General features: G+C 39.7%; 1 protein-coding gene and 1 pseudogene across 19 annotated transcripts in view; one reads left to right on the top strand and one right to left on the bottom strand.

The window, feature by feature from the left end:
* Positions 1-22,135, top strand: part of PHACTR4 (phosphatase and actin regulator 4) — a 129,122-nt gene that overhangs the window by 70,103 nt on the left and 36,884 nt on the right. For 2 of the 19 annotated variants that reach the window (XM_069078702.1, XM_069078703.1), the window contains one exon: positions 18,655-18,717. The exons of 14 other annotated variants lie outside the window; for them this stretch is intronic. Coding sequence is in view for 1 of the 5 variants with exons in the window: in XM_069078691.1 (XP_068934792.1) it covers positions 7,072-7,117 (46 nt within the window). In the remaining 4 variants the exon portion in view is untranslated. Of the gene's footprint in view, positions 1-6,805; positions 7,118-7,626; positions 7,876-18,654; positions 18,718-22,135 lie in introns of those variants that run through there. 3 more of the 19 variants (XM_069078704.1, XM_069078707.1, XM_069078691.1) reach the window with 3 other exon arrangements.
* Positions 5,237-6,674, bottom strand: LOC138154178 (ubiquitin-ribosomal protein eS31 fusion protein-like; annotated as a pseudogene).

The following is a 22,135-nucleotide window of genomic DNA, read 5'->3' as shown; positions in this document are numbered from 1 at the left end:
TTCTAAGTAATACAAGTATGATTATCTTGTCAGTTCCTCATTGAAGTAGGCAGGGCCAGTAAGTATTGAAGCTAGGACTTGAATTCCAGATCTTTTTTTGAATTTAAGCTCTTAGTACACCATACCATTCATCCTTCAAGGTACTTTGTTTATAATTATTGTCAGGTCACCCTACATTATCCTTAGCACCTCTCATTGAAGCTCTACCTTCTTGGAATATTTTAGGATAGAAGAAAGTAATATGCAGTATTAAAATTACTAAACACTTATTCCTCTAAGACAATATAATTTACATCAATAATATAATTAATAACAATATAAAATTAAACATATGTAATGTATAATAGCAAAAAACTGAAAATAGTTTATATGTCCAGTAACTATGGAATGGCTTAACAAATAACATTTGAGCATACTGTAAGGCATTATGTAAGAAATGGTTAATATGTAGATAATAGAGAAATATGTGAAGAAATGAAATCGTGCTGCAGAATCAAAACAACAATGCATGCAGTGGCTTTTGCTATACAGTAAGATCTGAAAAAAAGGTCAGAGGGGAGCATGGAAACATTTCTATTTAATCTACATTTCTTTTTTTTTTTTGGAGGGGGAAAGGCAGGGCAATTGGGATTAAGTGACTTGCCCAAGGTCACACGGCTAGTAAGTGTGTCAGGTGTCTGAGGCCAGATTTGAACTCAGGTTTTCCTGACTCCAGGGCTGGTGCTCTATTCACTGCACCACCTACCTGCCCCTAACTTACATTTCTTTAGCCCCAACCATGTGCCAGATAGTTTAACTGCTTACATAGTTCCAGTAAAATTGAAATCAATAATTCTCATGCTTCTCATCAGTTAGTGGACAGCTAGGCCTTCTCATCTGCTCCTGTGCCTTGTGGTCTCCTGGTACCATCATCTGACCTACTGTGTGACCTAATAACTTCTGGCCTTGCAGCCAAATTTTATGTGTTTTCTTCTTCCATTATTATGATGGTCTTGAGCATTCACTTGTCTCTCTTTTTTAAAATTTGTATTTCTGGCACATAGTACGTGCTTAATAAATGTGTTTACATGCACCCATTCCACACACTTTACTGGGTGCTGGGGATACATCAAAAATAAAATATTCATTACCCTTGAGACCTTGCATTCGGCGGGGGGGAGCATGCTATTAACATAGAAACAATAAATTCATAAAAATTATTCAGAATGTAGCAGAGAACTATAAGGGGTTTGGGGAAATGACTGCACAAAATATGATACAGGAAAGAAATGATGAAAGGGATAGTTTTAGAGAAACCTGGGAAGACTTGTATGAATTGATGCAGGGTCAAATGAGCAGACATTATAAAGACAACAGAACTGTAATCAATGTAATGACAACCTTAATTCCAGAGGACCAGTGGTGCTATAGTCCACCTCCTGACAGAGAACTGATAAGAGTCCCAGTGCAGAATGAGACATACATATATTTCACACTTCTTTGGACTTGACCAATGTTGGAGTTTGTTTTGGTTGACTGTATCTGGTATGAGAGTTTTGTTTTTCCCTTTTTCAGTTGCAGGGTAAGGAGGAGGACTGGGGTTTTGGGGAACAGACAAGAGGCTATAGATAGTTTGCCAAAGAAAAATTTAAAAGAGTCCTTGAAGCATTTTTATAAATTCACAGAAGAGAAATAGATGAATGGCTAAAAGGAATCACAGACAAGAATATTGACATGTGACTGAGAGAGTTGGCTACCAAATATTAGTACGGTGGAGGCTTTAGAAAAATAAATGCCTCTGTAAGCTGTGTTACCATATAAAAGATTTTAACACCATTGAAAAAATATGATCTACATCATTAGCTCAGTAAGAAGTGAAAAGGAGCCTTTGACTTTTAGGAAATATTACTTTAAATCACCAGCACATATTTGCATTGAACCATGTTCTTAAGGAACCTTAACCTAGAATATCACCTGGGAAAATATGCTCTAATTTATTTGTCTAAAATAGTGAAGCCTAATAAAACTGATATTAAGATGTCTTGAAATGGAAAGTACAAAAAGGATACTATATGGTGGTACTTTTTAGGCCGCTAGGTGGAGCCCTAGTGCACAGAGCACTGACCCTGGAGTTCAGTATTTCAAGGTTCAAATTTAGCCTCAGATACTGCCTAGCTGTGTGATCCTGGACAAGTCATTTACCTTCTTTCACTTTTCTCATCTGTAAAATGGGGATGATAATAGCCTCTACCTCTCAGGTTTGTTGTGAGGTTCAAATGAAATAATGAGTGCCTGGCACACAGTAGGTACTGTGTTTATGTTAGCTATTATTATTATGCCCCATTGATGTTGACCTGCTGGTTGGTAAGTAATAGATCCTCCTTCCCTGCCATGACTAGAACTTTCTGTGAATAATGTAATGGAAAAAGTCCTAGGCCAAAAAGAAAAGCCAGAAAAAAAGGACCAGTTGCTCTGGGGCATTTAAGTAGCCTTAGTTTTCAGATCTGTCAGAAGAAGGTTATAGTTTGTTCATCTGTTATGTATTTCTTACATGTGGTTTCCTAAGAATTTCTCGCTTAAGTGCCTCTTGGTGATAGTATTTGATCTGAGAGGTAATAGGGAGTCATTAGAGTTTGTTAAGGTAAGGCCTACTTTTTTTTTTAAAGCATTTGGGGTTAAGTAACTTGCCCAAGGTTACATGCCCAGTTATTTTGTGTGGGTGTTAAGTATTTGAAGCCGGAACCAATCCTGGGTCCTCCCGACTCTGGGGCCGGTGCTCTTACTTACTGAGCCACCTAGCTTCCCAGTAAGGCCTACTTTTTAAGAACCTGGTTCAAACTTAATCCTATGTGGCTGTCTTTATAAAACGTCCTTTAAGCCACAGAGTATTCTAAATAATTTTCTCCTGGTTTCTCATCATAAACCCTTAGAATGGTTGATTTTCAATAGTAATACTTTAGTAATTTATCTTTTCTCTTTTGAAGTCTTGTTTTTGTTAAGTAGTTTCATTCATGTGTAACCTTTCATGACCCCATTTGGGATTTTCTTGGCCAAGATTCTGCAGTGGTTTGCCATTTCTTTCTCCAGCTCATTTTACAGAGGAAGAAACTGAGGCAAACAGGGTGAAGTGACTTGCCCAAGGTCACTAGTCATCTAGTAAGTGTCTGAGACCAGATTTCAACTCAGGAAGAGGAGTCTTCCTTACTTCAGGCCCAGCACTCCATCCACTGTGCCACCTAGCTGCCCTCTGGATATCTCATCAATTGAATGAGGTTTCCTTTCCCCTCCTCTTATCTTATGAGAACGGTAAGAGAAAAACATTACTAGTTTATTCAAAGATCATCCAGCTTCTGAAGAGTTCTTTTTCCATTATGCTTCTTGCCCAAAATACCTTTTCTGCCAAGTTCCGTATATATAATCACAGAATTTCAAGTTTGGAGGAAATCTTAGAAGGGAGTCATCTATTGTTCTAATCCATCCCTAAAGACCAGTGGCCACCTACTTGGCAAGTCTCTGTCTTGAAGAAAAATCCATTGCCTTGGAAAGCAGCTAGCTCCACTTTGGACGTTTGCAACATTGAGCCTAATTCTGTTTCTTTGCAGCATCCCTGCACTACTCCTGTTCTGTCCTCTAGGGCCAAGCCCAACAGGGCTCCTGTTTAAGTACTTAAACACACATTTCCTGAGACCTCTCCAGGCTAACGGTCTCCAGTGATATTGAGAGCTTCCCAGACTTGTATACCATTGATGGGATATTGAAAAACACAAAAAACATGTTTACTCTCATGCTCACCGATGTTCTCTTTAATAAGAGCGTGTGTGTGCGTGTGTGTGTGAGATCCTAGACAAGTCATTTAACCTCTTTCAGTTATAATATAATGTACATATAATATCTCTTATGTTAACATGTGAGTTTTTCTCATCGTGGGTCAAACAGTAATAGTAGCCGAGTTACTATCTTCTTTCCTGTGAGGTTGGGATGAGACATTCCGTCTTGGATGGAGAGCTCTCCTGAAGAAGTCTCGTTTCAGTGCCTCATGGCGTAGCAGGAATAATACTTAGGCTTTGCAGGGCTCTACAGGTGCAGTAAAAGCTGTAGCACATCCTACAAGATTTTGGAATGCCAGTTCAGGTAAAAATTACTAGATTCCTTTGGAGGTGGGAAATTTGGGTCCTGAGCTTCAGAGGGGAAAGAGACCACGGCGGTGGTCTAACCCAGTCTGCTTATTTGACAGGTGAAGGATTTGAGTATTGGTTAAGTGACTCTGTGCCTTGGCTTCTTTATCATGTAAAATGTGTGTAATATTTAATTATTTGCCTCACAAAGTGAGTAAAGTACTTTTTAAACTTTTGTGTTATGAGACATAGGGAACTTTTCTCTTTTCTTTTCTTCTTTTCATGTACCCATTCATATTGGTCCAAACCTGCTTTCAAAAATGGATCACACACGCGTGTTGCCAGAGACCTACTTTGGGAAGGAGATTACTAAGGCTAATAGAAATCTCTTCAGAGCCTTTGTTCAGATAATACTGATTTAAACTACAAGTTACTGGAACTTAACACTCAGTATTTGGTAGTTATATTTTCTTGAAGAAAGGGAAGGTAGAATTCTTTGGGATAGTTTAGATTTTATTGTTTTCGTTACTGTGCTGCTGGGCCTGGATTCAGGAAGACCTGAGTTCAAATGTGGCCTCAGATATGTACTCACTGTCTTACCCTAGACAAGTCTCTTAACTCCTCTTTGCCCTAGTTTCCCTCAGGTGTTAATGAGGATAGTAATAGCACCTACATCCCAGGGTTGTTGTGACGATCAAATGAGATAATATTTGTAAAGTACCAGTGTAAAGGCACAGTGCCTGGCACATAGTAGGTGCTACATAAATGCTTATTCCCTTTTCTCATTGGAACATAGAATGTTTTCCTTCATGACCTTTCTGGCCTTTCTTCTAACATCTTTAGTTTGCCTGTCTTCCACATGGTGCTCTGGCCATGCCTCAAGTTCAGATATAGATTACTATCCTAGGTAAACTTCCTGATGTCGTAGCTGTTCATTTACACATTCATGTAAAATGAAGTATTCAGTTCCAGAATAATCTGGTCCCAAAGCTTTTGGTTTGACACTTCAAGACTTAAATATGATATGGAGTATTATTACATTTGGCTTCAGGGTTATGATGCAAACTGTACAGTTGAATAGCATTTGCCAATTTGTCAGGGGACTTCATATTTTAAGAAACATTTCTTCCTTGTGGCAGCTAGGTGGCACAGTGAATAAAGCACCAGACCTGGAGTCAGGAGGACCTGAGTTCAAATCCGGCCTCAGACACTTAACACTTACTAGTCATGTGACCTTGGGCAAGTCACTTAACCCCAACTGCCCTGCTCTATTCCTCCCAGAGAAAAAAGAAACATTTCTTCCAAAGAAGGACCTATTAACCATAATTGTATGCAGTTAACTGGTGCTTTGGTGTTCCTAGGACATAAGACAATTCCTATTTACAGGTTTTTGTTCAGTTTTTTTTATAGTTGACTTTTTAAAATTAACATAAATACATTTACTTGTCTTCTGGCTTGTTGAAGCAGTAGGTTAGACAGCACTTGCCACAATAATGTCTGTCAAAATGGCTAGCCATAGACTCCAGCACCACATTCATCAGAAGGGCACGCTCATCAAAGGCGGCTAATCTTGCCATTCTCATCAACCTCTTAGTATTTCAGAACAGCAAGCTTAACCTTCTTTCTCTTATGCTTGTTCTTTTTGGGAGTGGTGTAAGACTTCTTTCTCTCCTTGACACCACCACGAAGCCTCAGAACAAGATAAAGGAAGGGTAGATTCTTTCTGAATGTTGTAGTCAGACAAAGTACGTCCATCTTCCAGTTGTTTGCCGGCAAAAATCAGTCTTTGTTGATCAGATGGAATACCTTCCTCATCTTGTATCTTAGCCTTGACATTTTCACTAGTATCTGATAGTTCAACCTCAAGGATGATGGACTTCCCCGTCAAAGTCTTCACAAAAATCTCCATCGTGGCCCTGGGTCCACCTTTTGATGGCGGGTCCAAAAGAGAGAACTTTTTGTTCAGTTTTAACTTTTGATTTGTATTCCTCTGACGGGGGGGTGATTATGCGTGTTCTTCAGGAGAAATTTAGTGCTTGGATTTAACATCAATTCCCATATCACTTGCTACATGCTGGGCACTATGCTAAGCACTTCACTGTTATCTCATCTAAACCTTATAACAACCCTGCAAGGCAGGTGCTATTTATATCTCCATCTTACAGATAAGGAAACTGAGGCTGAGAAAGCTTCCATGCCTTGCTCAGGGTCTTGCTAGTAAGTGTCTGAAGCTAGATTAGAATGCAGATCTTCCTGACTCCAGGCCCAGTTCCACAAATAGAATGTTCAGGAAAAAAGTTTTATTTTCCATTCTGTATTTAGAAGCCTTTCTTGATTCTGTTGATTGCATTCGGATCTGGGTCTTTCGTTATTTGGATAATGACTCTTGTCTTTGCTCAAGAATGAGTCTTAGTTGGTCGCAGTATTTTGGTATACCAAAAGTAAGCCTATAATCAGAGCTCTCCGTAGTATCCTTCGATGAGCTTCTGCTCTAATTAACCATCTGCTCTTCATTACTCTGATGTTTGTTTTGTCTCGTTCTTGGGTGAAACATCTTACAGACTTCTCCACTTTACACTCCCAGTTCTTAGCCTTGGGAGTTTCAGCCAAGTTTAATATAATAAAAGGGGGTGGGGGATGATGAAAATTCGGGTTATACAGCTCAGCAGCTAGAATGTCATTGGCAGGCAGTCTCCTCCCCTTCCTGAATTTCAGCTCTACCCTGCACACAGTGGAATGACAGGCATTCCTGTGTGAGCAGAGCTGGCATGAAGGCATATTTGTAAGCTCTACAAGTGTCCAGGCTGGGGAGAGAAGAGTGAAAACTGACATCCATGTCATTTCCTGAGATGAGGCAGTAACCTAGCTGGACAGGCTGCTTGTCTCCTTTGAGCACTGTGGATATCTCATCTCAGAAGGGCGTTTGTTTCTACCAGGATAGCTTGTTGTTGAAAGTGCCATCAAACTAAATCTAACCATGGGGCAAACTGTCGTCTCTGGACCGGTAAATCCAGCTGCAGTTGGTGAGTAATGAAAGACAAAAGAAATGGAGAAAATCCTGGCTGAGAGCAAAGCAGACTTGCAGGCGAATCTAAGGATGATATAGGGGGAATGTGAGGGTTTGTGACATTTCTCTAGAAAGATTTATAATTTTTTTAAGAATGAATGAAAACTCAGAAGCTATTTCTCTTGTATTTGCTTTCTTTGCCATTCACCATTTTCTTGGTAGGGGTTTTCATGTTTTCTTGCTGGCTGACAGGACCTTTCTTGGGCCAGACAGGTAATAAGACCATTGCTTGGGAGTGCAGTAGACAACACGAGAAGCACCCGAGTATTTGACAGGAGTAGAATACTTAGAATATAGGTGTGGCATTGGAACAGCTGATTGGCTGTGATCTCTATAAAAAGGGGTGGGGCACTTTTAAGAAATGACTAAACTTTTGCAGTCAGGTAATTTAAAAAAATTTTTTTTAAATATAGTAACCCTTTTCCCTTTTGTTTTCTGTCTCATTTTTTCCATTTCCAAACTCAGCGTTCTAGATTTGAAACATCCTTACTGTCTGTGAAATCTAGACCACTCTGACAATTGGTGACTTATCACTGCAGAGGTTCAAATCTCACATGGAATCTGATGCCTTTCTTTTCTCGAGTCTATTTCCTCAAGTCTGTTTGGGGTTGTTATTTTTTAAACCCCACTGGTTGAACGGAGAGGAATGGCTTAACTTGAGGAAATTGGTTTTTACTGAATGGTTTGTTTAAGGATTACTGAAAAATAAGCAAGGTGAGGAAATGTCAGTAAATCATCTCTTCCTGGGTTGTTGGGGTTGTTTTGTTTTTTTTTAGAAAAATGAGTAATAACCTTCTCTGAGATTTTAAAAGTGGTAGAAAACAGACATGTTCAGTCCTGGATGACTTTCTGTTAAAACATTTACAATTTAGAGTAGAGAAAGAAAGAGGGGGTTGAGGAATGTCATTGGTAACACTCCCAGTTGCCATTCAGTTTTTTAGTATTAGTGTTTCCAAAGGCAGTGCTTTCATCTGAAAACTTCCCAAGTTTTCACAGAAATGCTTTTCTTGTTTTACGGAAACTAATGCACAGAGATCCCCTTGTGAGTCAGAAACAAAGTTTTTAGAACTGAAGTCAGGACTTGACTCATTCTGTTTCAGTCACTAGGGCTGGGTCTATACCAACCTAATAACTCACTTTTGGGCTAGTGAAGTGACTTGTGCTATGGAAACAACAAGCTAAACAGGTTAAGTTTTTTAGTTGAGTTTGTTAAGAACTATGAAAAAACTCCATATTATACCAGGGACTTAGGTCTTTTTATTTCATTCATTAATTTAAAAGTGAAAGAACTTTGGAAAGTTTGGTGCTCTTTTTGCAATAGGTGGAAGATAGTGGGCATGGGAAAGAGTAACCAAACCAGTGAATCAAGAGTTTCCTAGGAAGAGATCAGAAGGATAAGGATAGATGTGAATGAAGTGAAAGAAAAGATGATGAGATACCCTGACCCAGAAAAGAGTGAAGAAGATGAGAGCAGTATTAACTCTTGAATGTTATTGAAAACGTTTACTAGCCACCCAGAAACAAAATTGGCTGCCCTGGGACGTCTTGTGTCCCTTCCCTTGAATCCTCAGTCTCTGTGACCACTTGCTGGGTATGTGTGTTGGAGAGGAGATCTTTTTGGTGTCTGGTGTGATCTAGGCTGCTGAAGTCCTTTCTGAGTCTGTGGAAGGGGATTTTTATATTATAACGTTAATTTTCCTATTCTGAACCTTTTCCCTCTAACAAATGTGATCGACAGTTTAATGTATGCTTTTTAAGTGAAGGAATATCATTGATATATTGTTAGGAGGTATAGTTCAGAGCTTATATTTGAAGGAAGTACTGAATTTGAGGCAATCTAAGACTCTATCTTGCAAGTTTTGGTAGATATGTAAACTGTATTTCTCACTGTGTGTAGCACAGTTTTTTTTTCCACATCAAAGAAGGCATTAAGTATGGTAATAGATGTGACCTCAATGACTCTTCCAGAAGGCAAATATGGCAAATAAAGAGTTTTCTTTAGTTTTCTAATAGACCTAAGCTATTAGAGATGAATTGTAACGTAGCTCAGCGCACTGAAGTTAGAATGTCCAAGTCAGAAGGAACTTTAGAACATACAGTTCAAGCACAGGATGTTTGATAGAGCTGCCAGGCATCTTAAATATCATCTAATTCAGTGATTCCCAACTTCTTCCGTATGCGAAACCCTTTTTGAAAATTAAAAAAATATTTCACAGCCATCCTCCACAAGATAGCTGAAATTGCAATACACAGATGCAGTGACACACTTATTGCTTCATCCCTTGCTTATAGCCCCTGCTTCCTGAGAATTGCACAGGAATCATGAGGACCATTAATTTACTCTCATCTTCTCGTTTTACAAATGAGAAAATTCTGTGTAGAATTTTTTTTGTTTAGGTTCACCTATAGGTAGTTGGTGGCAGAGATAATTGCTCATATCTCCTGATTTCTGCTGTAAAGCTGCTGCTCTTTCTACTTCTACAGTCATTTATTTCCTCCTACACGTGCAAACACTGAACCACAGCCTCTGGGGAAGATAGGAAAATTTTAAGATTCCTGTCCATATGCATCACAAAATTTAGTAGAGAAATATGATACCTATACAAGTAACTATGATAGGTCACAGATGTGCATAAGAGGTGAACAGCAAGAACTAGGTGAGGTCCCCAATGGAAAGGATTGTTACTGACTGGGGATGTCGAAGAAACACTCTATGGGGGAGAACATTCCATGAAAAAGTGTTGGGAACACAGTATTGCTTCAGGTAGGTGCTGCAAAGGCAAGGGGATGCCCCAGTCTACAGCTCAGTGCAGCTGAAAAGGGGTGATGGGAGATAAGCATCGGAAAATAGGCTGCCACTGTATTGGCAATAGATAATATGTAAATAAATGAAAAATTGAATACAATGATAAAAAATTTTAAATAACAATTCTAGGAAGCCAGGGCTATTATCAAAGAGGTATTGACTCTTTCCTTCTCGGAAATTAGTAGCATATACAATTAAATATAAAAATCCTTTAAAAGTTACTATGTCAGAGTAGCCAATCAATATATAAGGAATGGTCATCATCTAAAATGATGAATCTGGAATGCCTGCAACTTTACAACAGATGTGGAGTCCAGAATTAAACCACACCCACTTCACTTCAAAAATTGCCTATGTTAATTCATATTAAAGATTTATCCTGTAAGTGAAATAGATCTCTACCAACTCTGCCTACAGATTTGCAGAGATAAATCCCGAGTGAGTAATTCTTTGTACTTCCTGTTCAACAACATTAAAAACTCTCAGTACAGAGAGTCCTTTATTATATACCATATCAAAGAAGGTATGCTAATTAATACATGTCCTGAAATTAGTCATAAGACCAAAGAATTTTTATAAGCTCTGCCCAGTCAGTCCACCCTATCTTTTCTCCCCTACTGACCCATACTTCTTCATTCTTCCTTTTCTTTCCCTTTCATTCTCTCTACCCTCTTCTTTCCTCAGCTTTTCCAACTTCTTTCCAAATTGAAGCAAACCTCCTAAGTTGTCTGAGCCTGCATTTCCTCCTTTTCGGCTCCTGGAATTCAGAATTGAAAGTACCTTAGAGTCCCCCTAGGTTGGCACCTTCACTTGACAGCTAAGAAAATTGAGGTTCTGAGAAGGCATTTGACTGGCCAAGGTTACACAGGCCAAAAGCAAATCCAGGCTTGGAATCAATTCTCACCTATTTTATTATTTTCACTATGCCATAATACTTCTCCTGGAGCTCTCTCAATTCCTTATTAGCTTCTATGAATAACTATTCCTCATATCCGTACTTTAGATAATCCATAGTCAAAAGTTTTCTTCAGTTTGATGGGAATTGCCAAAGCTTGTGTTTGTTCTCCTGGCCTAGCATCCAAGAATTCAGGATTTGTTCCATAACACAGTGAGGCATTACCAGAGGACTTAGGAGAGTCTTAAAATAGACCCTGCTTTTGTATACCATGTCTTCTCTTCACTCTGCCACTGGTGTTTAGATTTTTGTGCATTCTGTTTGCCTCATTTCTGCTGGAAATTGCTCAAGGAGGACAGGATAGATCTCAACCACCATACCCAAGGCTTTTCCCAAACCTATATTGTCTGGGTGCGTTTAGATGAACTGAGAGGAGGCATAGATGACAAATGGAAAAATGTGAGGCAGCAGAGTGTAGTGGATAGATACATGAACTGGGTTCAGATCCTCCCTCAGATGTTTAGTAGTAACTGTCTAGAAGAATCCTTGCCTCCAGAATGGCCAGCAGTACATAGCTATTCTCTGAATCATAGGGGAAAACCTACAATAGGAGTTTCTCTGAGGAAGAGGAAATAGGCATAGTTTCCCTATCTCATCTAGAATCCAAAAGGAAAGAGCAGCTCATAATCTCCTTGTAGGCTCCTTTGACCATCTAGAAAGGATTTCCGGTTCAGATAGAGCACCTGGGATACAATCCTCACCCCCCCTCCTTCACTGCTGTAAAATTCTTGAACTGGTCACAGGATAGTAGTTATTGATCTTACATTGTCCTTGCAAAATAAAATTTGGAAAGGTTTTGGACCTCAACATTTTTGGTAACTTCCCAATAGTGAATGACTGTTCCTCATCGTGTATTAATTTAAAAAGCTTTCACGTAGAATTTTGGTCCCCAAATATATCTTGGTCAAATTGTCTGATTGGGATTGTTTCCTGTCAGCCCAGGCTTCAATAGAAAACTATTTCCAGATACTCAAGCTCTGACCTTGTTGTACTGGTAAGAAGAAAGAGCTCCCTCCCTATTCTTCTCTAGCTATTTCTTCACCTCTAACACTTGGGGGGCAGGGGGAGTGTTCCTTTCTAATTCCCAAGGTAATTCAGTAGAGTGCTTTTAATGGAGTGATTTGCTATTCTACCAAAACATCGATTCATGCTGCCTACCGCCCCTTGACTGGTGGTTGCTTTAGCTTCTGTATTTTTGTTAGTTTCTTCCCCCCTCCCCACTCAAATTGTAAGGGTCTTTTAAAAGGCACAGGTGAATGAGTACGCAATAGTGTTGTGTGCTTTTTCAAGAGTACTAGGAGTTCATCTCCAATTATTGAGCTCTAACATAATAAAAATGTTATACATAGCAGGAAGATTCATTTCGGTCCAAATGAATCTATAATCTAATTATAATCAGAATTGTTGAATATTGGGACCTTCAAGATCATCCAGTCCCACCTCTCATTGGAGCATCTCGATAAGTCATCACCGTTAGGCTGCAATTGCAGCAGTAAGGAGCTTACCCTCTGCTAGGCCAGGCTGCTTTTTTTTTAATTTTAATTTTTTTTTTTTTTTAGCAATCGGGGTTAAGTAACTTGCTTAAGGTTACACGGCCAGTTATTTCTGGGTGTGGTGCTGAGTGTCTGAGCCCAGGATTCGATCTCCAGGTCATCCCAACACTGGAGCCGGTGCTCTTACTCACTGAGCCACCTGGCCGCCCCTAAGCAATTGGGGTTAAGTAACTTGCTCAAGGTTACACGGCCAGGTGTTTCTGGGTGGGTGCTAAGTGTCTGAGCCCAGGATTCGATCTCCAGGTCTTCTCAACACTGGAGCCGGTGCTCTTACTCGCTGTGCTACCTGGCCGCCCCTCAGGCTGCTTTTCAATAGTTCTGATAGTTAATAAGTTCTCCTTCTTTCAAGCTTGACTCTACCTCTCGGCCATCCTCCACTCTTCGGCCCTGACTCAGTCCTTTGGGACCCTCTTCTGTGTGATAGCCACTGTATTCCAGTGTCTGAAGGGCTATGTCCTCTCTTTCTTGTCCCACAAATTGTTTGGTTTTTTCCTTTAGACTAAATGTCCCTGGTAGTATTGTGAAGAAGCATGTGATGTAGTGGAAAAATCCCTGGCCTTGGGAGCCTGGTTTTTAGGCTGACTCCACCCATGTGACTCTGATGCTGGACAAGTCTCTCTGGGCCATGGGCCTCTCTTCCATAACAGGTGGGATTGGACTAGACAGTCCATTACTGAGGTTCTTTTTATGACACACATTTGATGTCTGTGTGTTTGTGTGTGTGCAAGTATATGCACGGTTATATTTTTAATGCCCCCTTCAGCATCCTCTCCCTGCCCTGCACATCCCCCAGCACGTTAGCATCCCAGAATGGAGCATGGTACTTCCCGGTCTGGTTTGGCCATGATTTCGACAGTGTACACTTCTATCCACATTGCACGGAGTTGCACAGAAAGAACATGGTGGGTGCTGCCCAATCTTTGGACATTCCAGTGTTTGAACATAGATGAAACTAAGTGGTTACTGGCTGCATTCATGGGTGGAAACGGGCAACTTGATGCTTTTTCAGTGACTGACATTTAAACCCTATAAAAAGATCCAGACTTCATTCCTTGTTACCTTTCCCTCAGCCACTTCCCAGCTTTAACTCACTTCCATAACTTCTGAGGTATTAGTTGTGCTGGGCCTTCTTGTGGTGCCAACCTCAGATGGAACCCTACAGAGGCATACCTGGGAATGCACCTTGCCTTCATTTTAAAATATAATATTATGTATGTTTTATTGCATTTCTATTTATTTTGTTAAATATCCCCCAGCTACATTTGGATCTGATTCAGGCCACAGTCTGCAGTGTTTGGGCCGCCGCATGTTTGACATTTGCTCTAAAGGACAGAACAGCTTTTTACCTTCTGAAGTGATGTAGGCATCAGTGAAGAGTAGTGCAGATCTAGGGCTGAAGGGACATCCAGGGTGCTAGTCCCACCGTCCATTACAGAGGAAGAAGCTGAGGCCTTGGGAGGGGAAGGTACTTGCCCAGGGTCAAACAGAAGTTGGGGGTGGGAGGGCAGGATTGAGAATGGGAAAAAGATTGTTTTGATTTTGGGTTTTTTTGGGCATGTGCATGCGCACATATATTTCAGAAAAGAACATTAATTAAACAAGTATTAGACATCTTGAAATCAAATGTCCTTTAGACATCTTAAACTTGTGAAAATCTTAGCTACTTTTATCAATTAAATGAACCTCAACAATGCCAAAGGATTCATGATGGAAAATGTTGTCCACCTCCAGAGAGAGCACTGATGAACTCAGAGAGCAAAGTGAAGCAGATTTTCTTTCACTTTCAAAATTTTTCTTGTCCCCGCCACGCACACATACACATGGCTAATGGCCAATGTGGAAATATGTTTTGTGTGACTTCATATATATAATGGCTATAGTATTTATTACCTCCTCAGTGGACAGGGGAGAGGGAAGGAGAGAACTGAGAACTGAAAATAAGATTTTTTTACATTAATAATAAAAACATAGAGGTGGCTAGGTGGCGCAGTGAACAGAGCATCAGCCTTGGAGTCAGGAGAACCTGAGTTCAAATCTGGCCTCAGACACTTAACACTTACAAAAAAAAAAAAAACAAGAAAGGCATAATAATAATAAAAACATAAATTCAGCTTGTCCAAAACAAGTCATTCTTCATTATCCCAGATCCCATTATCTCCTCTCCCAGCCTTCCTTATTACTGTTTTTCGGGTACCTTTCATTCACCCAAGCTCCCCATCAAGGTGTCATCTTCTGTTCCTTACTCTCTCACCACTCCCTTTGTCCCAACCCCCTCCCCTGCTCCCCCATATCCAGTTTATTGCCGGGGCTTGTTGATTTCCCCTTCATACCCTCTCTTGAATATGCCCCTTCTCTTCTCTGACCCTCCGTCATCACCTCACACATGGACTTTTTTTTTTTTGGAGGGGGGAGGCAGGGCAATTGGGGTTAATTGACTTGCCCAAGGTCACACAGCTAGTCAGTGTTAAGTGTCTGGGGGCGGATTTGAACTCAGATCCTTCTGACTCTGGGGCTGGTGCTCTATTCACTATGCCACCTAGCCACCCCCAAACTGGACTTTTGTAATAGCTACTGCTGGGGCTACCTGCCACAAGGCTTGTCAGAGTCTTCCTAAAGCACGAGTGCAACCACGTCACCTTGAAATTCAGTAAACTGCAGTGCTTCCCTGTCACCTCCATCTTCTCTTTGGTATTCAGAACCCTTTATAACCTGGCCCCTTCCTACCTTCCAAGTCTTAAAACACTCCTCCTCTGAGCCAGTGACACCATCCACCTTGTTTATCCTTCAACAAGACATATCTCCTGACTCCAGAAATTGTCACTGACTGTCCTGCATGCCTAGAATGCTCTTCTCCTCCTGGATTCCTTCAACTAAAATCCTACCTTGTAGAGGAAACCTTGCGCTTTCTCCCTTGATTCTAGTTCCTTCCCTCTCTTGATTATTCATTATTTTCAATAGATCTTTGTTGTAGTTTGTACATGGTTGTTTGCATGTTGTCTCCTTCATTGGGTGGGGCCTGTCTTTTGTCTGTCTTGATCTAGCTGTGCTTAGCAAAAGGCCTAGCACATAGTAGGCACTGCATGATTATTGACTATTAAAAAATACATAGAAGACACAGAAAGTTCAAAAGAGGATGCAGACAAGCAAGGCAATGTTTTTATTGTACTGTATGTAATAGAGATTCACAATTTCATGTCCTCTTTTTTCTTTCTTGTATAATGAAGCATTGATGTTCTAAGTAGATAATAAAAACAAAAATAAAAAGAATATCTGTCTTAAAATTTTCATTTGTAAATTTTGTTTTAACACAATATTAACACCCACAGAATACCATTCTCTAACAGTAAGATAAAACCACCTGAGTGATTATGACTGATTAGACCAAGAAAACACTTCAGTCATTTCTTGTTTCTTAAAAGAAAAGACAACATCTTGTAAATTATTACCAGCATTGCCCAGTGTTTTTAAAGTTCTCTTTACTTACATAGAAATTGTATGTTTTGTGACTTTGGTTCTACTTTATTCACTTTCTCCTATGTTTGGCTAAATTTCCTTTTGTTAGCTTTACACAAGTTTTTGAGAGCTTATGTCCTGCTCTCAAATAATATCACTTTGACTACTTCTCTATTAGTGTACAGTTCATTACTGTGGGTATGGTAGAGGTGGGTGAGTCAATTTTCTCATGACTCCACCCACCCATCCTGGTGACAGCCTAGACAGAACCTCCCTTCTCCGCCCCACATGCTGTAATAACCCTTGAGTGCAGGAATTGCCTCACTTTTTTAGCCTCAATACTAGGAATATCACACGTGCTTGGTAAGTGCAGGAATTGCCTCACTTTTTTAGCCTCAATACTAAGAATATCACATGTGCTTGGTAAGTGCTTTTTGATTGATGAGTTTGCACGAACTCATGGAATCATGTTTTTAGAGTTAGAAGTGGCTGTAGAGGTGATTTTATAAATGAGGCAGCCAAGGTCTAAAGGGTAGTTAAATGACTTGCCCAAATCCCAGAGCTAGTAAGTTTTTGGGTTTGACCCCCACAAATTTAGCATCCTGTCAACCATACCAGCAAATCCAAACTGTTTGGTCCCACGATCCTTTTATATTCTTAAATATCAGGAAACTCTTCATCTCCCAAGAGGTTTTGTTTAAGTAAGTTATATCTATCAAGTCCCCCAAGAGGTTTTGTTTAAGTAGGTTATATCTATCAGTATTTATCATATTAAAGATTTAAACATAAATTTTTAAAATATTTACTAAATCATTGGAAATAGTAATGAATTCATTATTTGTTGACATATGTACCTTTAATGTCTGGCTTCATTGAAGACAGCTAGAGTCTAATTTCTACTTTTTTCAGTCTGTTACATTATGATGTTTTGGTTGGAGTATATGAAAAAAATACAGCCTCAGGATATTGGGGACCCCAAGGTCACAGTGGACCACTATTTGAGGATGGCTACATAACATCATGCCTTAAATACTATTTTGTATTTTGTAATATTCCCTGTATCTTTGTAATCTGATCAGGAAAAGATTAAAACTTATAGCTATGAGAAAAAAAATTGCTTTATCTATGTGCTACCAGACAGAATTAGCTATTAATTGGTTGTAAGTAGGCACCATCTGTGTCCTTGGGCACATTGCTTACGCCCTTTATACTTCTCTATCCCTAAGTATAATAATATCTGCCTTCTGTATTCTTGTTAATTAATACTTTCAAAATTCTTTGAAGATGAAAAGTGCTGTGTATTATTTATTAGTGGTGTATACCTGCTAAAAAAATTAAGTCACCCCCTAGAAGTTTATGTTGGAAGCAGCTAACTTGAACTGAACTTGAGCTGCTAAACCTTTGTTAGTCAAGAAAATCTAGTGATTATTAGAGTAGGAAGGACAGCATACTGTCCTGTACACTGGCAATTCAAGCTTCACTGAGCCATCATCTGACCTTTAGCAATTCATTTCCTTTCTGTGTGCCTCAGTTTCCCTCTCTATGAGGACCAGATGGTCTTTGAGATCCCCTGCAGCTCTGGTAGCCTGTGATTTTGTATTGAAATTATCAAAAAAACACTGTGGTAAACTAGAAAATGAAACATCAAGGTTTAAAAGGACAATATTAGAGAATAGAACTCCAAACTGTAATTTGGTTCAGTTATCTTTTACCTCCTTCCTCCAAAGGCGCCAGGCCTTCCTTTTTGTCTCCTGCAGCTGTATGACTCAGTGTAAGAGGGGTTTTCTTAGGGCATATGGTCATTCAAACAGCAGTTCACATCCTAGAGTCCATTTTCTGGCAAAGAAAAAAAGAGCAGGAGGGAAACCACCTTTTTCCTGACTCTCAGAAAATGGGGAATGAATCCGTAAGGCCACATTTTATTGCCTGATTCCTTTAAAAGGTCAGCTAAATTCAGGTCCTCAGTAGCACTTCCAGATTTCTCTCTGTCTCCAATGAGAATGAGTATCAGGAAAGCAAAAAGAACTGAGGTGTTGTGAACAAAGGATTAGTGAGCAAATGAGGCTACTAACAGTTTCAAGCATGCTTCTTTTTACTGGCCCGCCCTCTAATTACCCTACGCCCAGAGAAGGGCTGGCAGAGTTGCATCTGCATGAAAACCAGAGATTGGTGATTTGGAGATACCTGCTAGGGCTTTCCTTGGGTACTTACTAACGGGGCTTTGCTCACCTTTACAAATTCAAATTGAGTGAGAAACTGGACCTGCTGAGAGGTAAGATGATAATTGTCCCGAGAATCACTGCTTCTCATAGTTGATGATTACATGTCATAAATGTAGAATTGGAAGGAATCTTATTTTTATCTTAGTCCTCTTAGAGCCTGTATCACCTTGTTTCGTATAGAGTAGCTGTTTAAAAAAAGTTTGCTGAATCTGATTATTACTAATAATAATCACAGCTAACATTTATATGGCACTTTAAGGTTTACAAAGCATTTCACATGTTATCTCATTTGAATTAAGTGAAACTAAAATAACATGTGCATATATATGAAACTGCATATCTCTAGTACATATACATACATAATATCTTTATTACACAAATATAAATTAAATATGATTTTCAAAGCTGTTCTGCTTGTCTTTGATTCCTTCTGGCCTTCTCTTTTCTGTGCATTTAAAATACACTTCAGTGCCCTTCTTGAATGTTCCTTTTTTTTTTCTTTAGGGAGATATGTCTCTAGCATTGGATCCTCCTAGCGACACCAAATTGACAAACAAGAAAACCCTGGTAACATTGGCTTTATAGGAAAATGTCTGTCTCGTTCTGAACCTGAGTCCACTAAACTCTGGGTGGAATGTAAAAGGAGATATTTGAAAATGAGTGTTTACATTTCTAGCCATTACTTGCTTTGATGAGGGTCTAAATTTGAGAAAACAACATGCCCATTAAGAGATTAATCTGGGGGCAGCTAGGTGGCACAGTGAGTAGAGCACTGGCCCTGAGTTCAAATCCAGCCTTAGATACTTAATTAACACTTACTAGCCATGTGACCTTGGGCAAGTCATTTAACCCCAGTTGCCCTGCCCTCCCCCCTCCAAAAAAAAAAAAAAAAGATTGATCTGGTTAATATTTTAGGGGTATAATTTTTTTAATGTTGCCTCAGGTGAGAAATAGTTAAGTTTTGTGAAAATCTAATGTTTTGGAGTACAAACTGTGCTGGAAAGATTTATTGGCTAAGTATTCTGCAGGAGTTTGAAGGCCTCAGCGTCATCTGATGTTGATTTAGCTATATTTTGAATGCTTTCTTCATAAACATTAGTCATGAAAGATCAGCACAGTAGGTAAACTTGAACTTTGCCATTTAAGCTTTAAGTTATGAAGGTAAACAAGGAGGGGAGTCAGGTTTCAGTAAAGTTACTTCTTTTGTTAGCCTGACTCAATCCCCCCTCTTCCCCCCCCCCCCCCCCCCTTCATTGACTAGGCTCTTAAATGCTTGTGGAATTGAGTTGACTTCTAGGCCTTTGCAGGGCTTCACCATTACTTCAGACCTAAATATTGTCTCATCACCACTCTAAAATATGAATATGAATTGAGTGTGGTGAAAGCCTTCTTCTTTTCCATAGGTCTCTCTCTATTGGTCCCTGCCAAGCAGGGAGGTAGCAGCAGCCACAAGTCCCATTGATTGCCCTGGTTTCTGAGCTCCTTGGGGCAAAAACCCCTTGACTTGAATCAGTGTATTAAAGGGTGCAGTGGTGGTGGCAATCAGATTTAAGTGGCTTCTTGACAAAAAGGGGCTGTGTGATATGCTGAATATTTTCTAGTTCTTCTCAAATATGGGATTTGGGAATGGGCTAGCCATATGATTTTATATTCAGCATTCATAATGAATTCATTTAGACCCTACAGAAGGTGTATATTGAGCTGCACTAGGAGCCGGGGCCTCCCAAGCATTCAGTCTTGATGTGGCAGATGGTTTGAATACAGCCTCTGTGGCTCTCTTAGCTTTTAGATTTTAATTATAATGGGATTAATCTGCAATGAAACTGAATTGTCAAGAAGCTATTTTAGGAGTTGGAGCTGTTCCCTACTCCATCTCTAATCCCCCTGCAACAGGTTACTGGGTAAGACTGACCCACCGTTTGTGGGGAGGAGCTGTTTCTGGGTCCTTTAAGGTCCTGACCATTAGAGACTGGCTGAGGTTCGGGGTTTCTAAAGCCTTCTAGCCTTCCCTGCTTGAAGTTTCAGTGAGCTCAGCCGAGGTGAGAGGGGGGTAGTGGCAGCTTCTGCCCTCAGAGACAATGCAGTGTAAAGCACACAGGACTTTGTTTGGAGACAGAACAACCTGAATTAGATTCCTGTCACTTGGCCTAGACTAATCATCTAACTTCTGAGCCTGTTTTTTCATCTGTAAAATGAAGATAATACTTGTGGTGCTACTTTATACTGTTGTGAGACGAAACTGAGATAATATGTGTAAAACTCTTTTAAAATGTGGAATAAATCATGATTATTATACAGAAAATCTGGTAGAATCATAACACTGTAGCTTTCCTCTCAAAATAACTTAAAGATACTAGAGAAAATGTTTGACTTTTCTTGACTAGCTGATGAAGTTGCTTCCACCTTTAGTGGACAGTTTTCAAACTGTATCTTTGTATAAGAAGCACTTGTATCTCTTCACACTGTCTCAGCAGAATTGGTAGGAAGAACCTCTCGGGGTTTTATTTTTATTTATCTTTAGTTTTCAACATTCACTTCCCTAAGATTTGAGTTCCAGATGTTCTCATCTCTCCCCTCCCTCTATCCCAACATGGTGTACAATCTGATAAAGACTCTACATATAAATTCATATTGAACCTATTTTCACATTAGTCATGTTGTAAAGAAGAATTAGAAACCAATGGGAGAAACCACAAGAAAGAAGAAAAAAAAGGAAAAAAAGAGAGCAAATATACTTCTATCCGCATTCAGACTCCATCCTTCTTTTTCTGGATTTGGGTGGCATTTTCCATCATGAGTCCTTTGGAGTTGTCTTGGGTGCTTGCATTGCTGAGAAGAGTTAAGTCTATCAAAGTCAGTTATCAAACATTGTTGGCTGTTAGTGTCCTCCTGGTTCTGCTCTCAGTGTATTTTAATCAGTCATGGGTGTTGCTTTTAAATGACAGAAAGATTGGTTTCCAAAGCATTTGAAACACCTAAGAGGGTGACTCTGGGAGTCCTGTTTTTCTCTCCCACAGACCTTATCAGAGGCAAGCATTAGATGTCTCAACTTGAACTGGGGCTGCAGAAAGAAGGCACAAACAAGGGTGGATAGCAGCCATTAGCAAAGAATTCAGATGTGCGAATATTGATTAGAATAGAAAAGGCATACTGCAAAGTTGAAAGTGCTGTAATCTGATCAGTGCCTAATTTAAGAGCATCCAAATTACGGCAGTGATAGAGAACACACATCAGATTACAAAAAAAAAATCCAAAACCTCATAGGTTAACACAATGGACTACCTTGCTGATATACTGTTAATGTGGTTTCTTTTTATCAGTCAATGAATAACAGGTTTGGTTGCCTTAGTTGTTTACAGCCCCCTTTTATTGTTTCAGGATTTGGCTTTTTTCCCCTCTATGATTGACTCTGTTTGGAAATTTGATTTGTTTTTATTTTTGCTTATACTGTCTTCCTTTGATTCTTACTGCTATACACAAACAACCTTTTCAACAGTAGTTAAAACAAAATGTATCAGCAGTTTGAAACTCAAAGAGCTTTGCAGTCTATCGAGGATAAATGATGCACACACAAGTGGCTAATGACAAAATTGTACAAAGTAAATGAAAGTTAACTTCTAAGGTGGGGAGGCAGCTGGAAGGTAGGGATCAGGAAGAGCATCAGATAGCAAATGGGACTTGAGCTGAACTTTGGAAACTAGGGATTCTAGTTAAGGAAGGAAGGGCATTTCAGCTTTGTATCACCTGCATACTTGATAAGTAGGAATGCCTTGAATCGGTTACACAGCAGAGGGCCTAGAACAGACCCCCTGGCCTACTTCATTGGAGACCTTCTAAGTTGCCATAAAACCAGTAAATGACAAAAAGATTGGTTTCCAAAGCATCCCTAGACCAGGACTAATAATAAATACTCTCTAGGTGGGTAGAGTAACTGAATGTGGGGGTCATGAATAATTTGGCCACAGTAAAAGGTTTCTGAACATGC

This window comes from Petaurus breviceps, unplaced genomic scaffold, assembly GCF_028583685.1.
Source record: "Petaurus breviceps papuanus isolate PSGF00001 unplaced genomic scaffold, PetGlider_PUasm1.0 91041, whole genome shotgun sequence".
Lineage (NCBI taxonomy): Eukaryota > Metazoa > Chordata > Mammalia > Diprotodontia > Petauridae > Petaurus > Petaurus breviceps.
Note: the sequence above shows the minus strand (reverse complement) of the source record. Positions and strands in the feature narration are given on the sequence as shown.